Source organism: Sinocyclocheilus rhinocerous, unplaced genomic scaffold, assembly GCF_001515625.1.
Source record: "Sinocyclocheilus rhinocerous isolate Xijiao unplaced genomic scaffold, SAMN03320098_v1.1 scaffold43256, whole genome shotgun sequence".
Classification (NCBI taxonomy): domain Eukaryota; kingdom Metazoa; phylum Chordata; class Actinopteri; order Cypriniformes; family Cyprinidae; genus Sinocyclocheilus; species Sinocyclocheilus rhinocerous.
This window is the reverse complement of record NW_015659629.1, coordinates 1-1,006: the sequence shown is the minus strand read 5'-3', so window position 1 is coordinate 1,006 and position 1,006 is coordinate 1. Positions and strand designations below refer to the sequence as shown.

Below are 1,006 nucleotides of genomic sequence, written 5' to 3'. Positions count from 1 at the left end.
TCATTTGAGGAGCACTGAAGGGTTCAAACAAAATGTAGCTGTGTTAATGTTTAAGTTGATCTATTGCATAAATTGGAAGTATTAAGTATTTTCATCACTTTTTTCTCAATTTGTTGTAGCTGCTGTAGTGTCTCTGTTACAGTGGAGTTCCTCCTCTCCAGTGGAGTGTCATGCCACAGGTTTCTACCCATCAGCAGTGACTATCACCTGGTTAAAAAATGGAGAAGATCATGATGAGGACATGGATCTTGGAGAGCTACTGCCAAATGAGGATGGGACCTTCCAGAAGACATCTATCCTCAATGTTCCTCAAGACGACTGGAAGAAGCACCAGTATGTTTGTGTGGTGGAGCACGAGACAGGGACCATCCGGAAGATTCTGAGAGAGGACGAGATCAAGAGTAACAACAGTAAGTTATTAATAGTGCGGTATATTGTGAAGTTCTTCTTCTGTCATAGTGTATAATAAAAGTGACTAAGTTCGTCAAGCTTGGAAAAAGACAAGAATAAGTATTACTTAATTTAAGTTCGTCAAGCTTGGAAAAAGACAAGAATAAGTATTATTCAATTTGTCAATATGACTTGTGCACTGTATTTCAAGTCTTTTTAAGTCAAATGATAGATTTGTTTGAGGAACAGACCGAAATCATTCATTGCATTTACTTTTTTCAGACCTATATTGCTGTTTCTGTATATTATTGTATGTCTTTTTAAGTATAATTTTTGTGTTTTTAAGGACTTACAAAAGCATTCTTCAAAAAAATATTTCTGTCTGTGGCGGGAGTTTCCTTATTCCTGTATATTTGTCTTTCGATCCACTGTATACAAGTAAGTACTTTTACAGTTTTTCCGTGAACAGCTTCAATAGCTGTAGGATGATGGGAATGTCCTCAGAATTTACACAAGCAGAATTAAAAATCTCAATGAATATGTACGATATTACTTTGCAGGCGTGAAGTATGAGCTGGCAGTCGGTCCGAACGAAAAGCAGATCAAAATCTTTGAA

At 36.6% G+C, this 1,006-nt stretch overlaps 1 protein-coding gene across 1 annotated transcript; it reads left to right on the top strand.

Annotated features, from left to right (window-relative positions):
* Nucleotides 1-119: 119 nt before the first annotated feature.
* LOC107723999 (BOLA class I histocompatibility antigen, alpha chain BL3-6-like) lies at nucleotides 120-992 on the top strand (the record flags this gene model as incomplete). The annotated part of the gene is made up of 3 exons (XM_016532764.1): nucleotides 120-410; nucleotides 737-828; nucleotides 951-992. Coding segments are annotated over 3 exons (389 nt in total), but the record flags the coding sequence as incomplete, so codon positions are not given.
* Nucleotides 993-1,006: the final 14 nt, after the last annotated feature.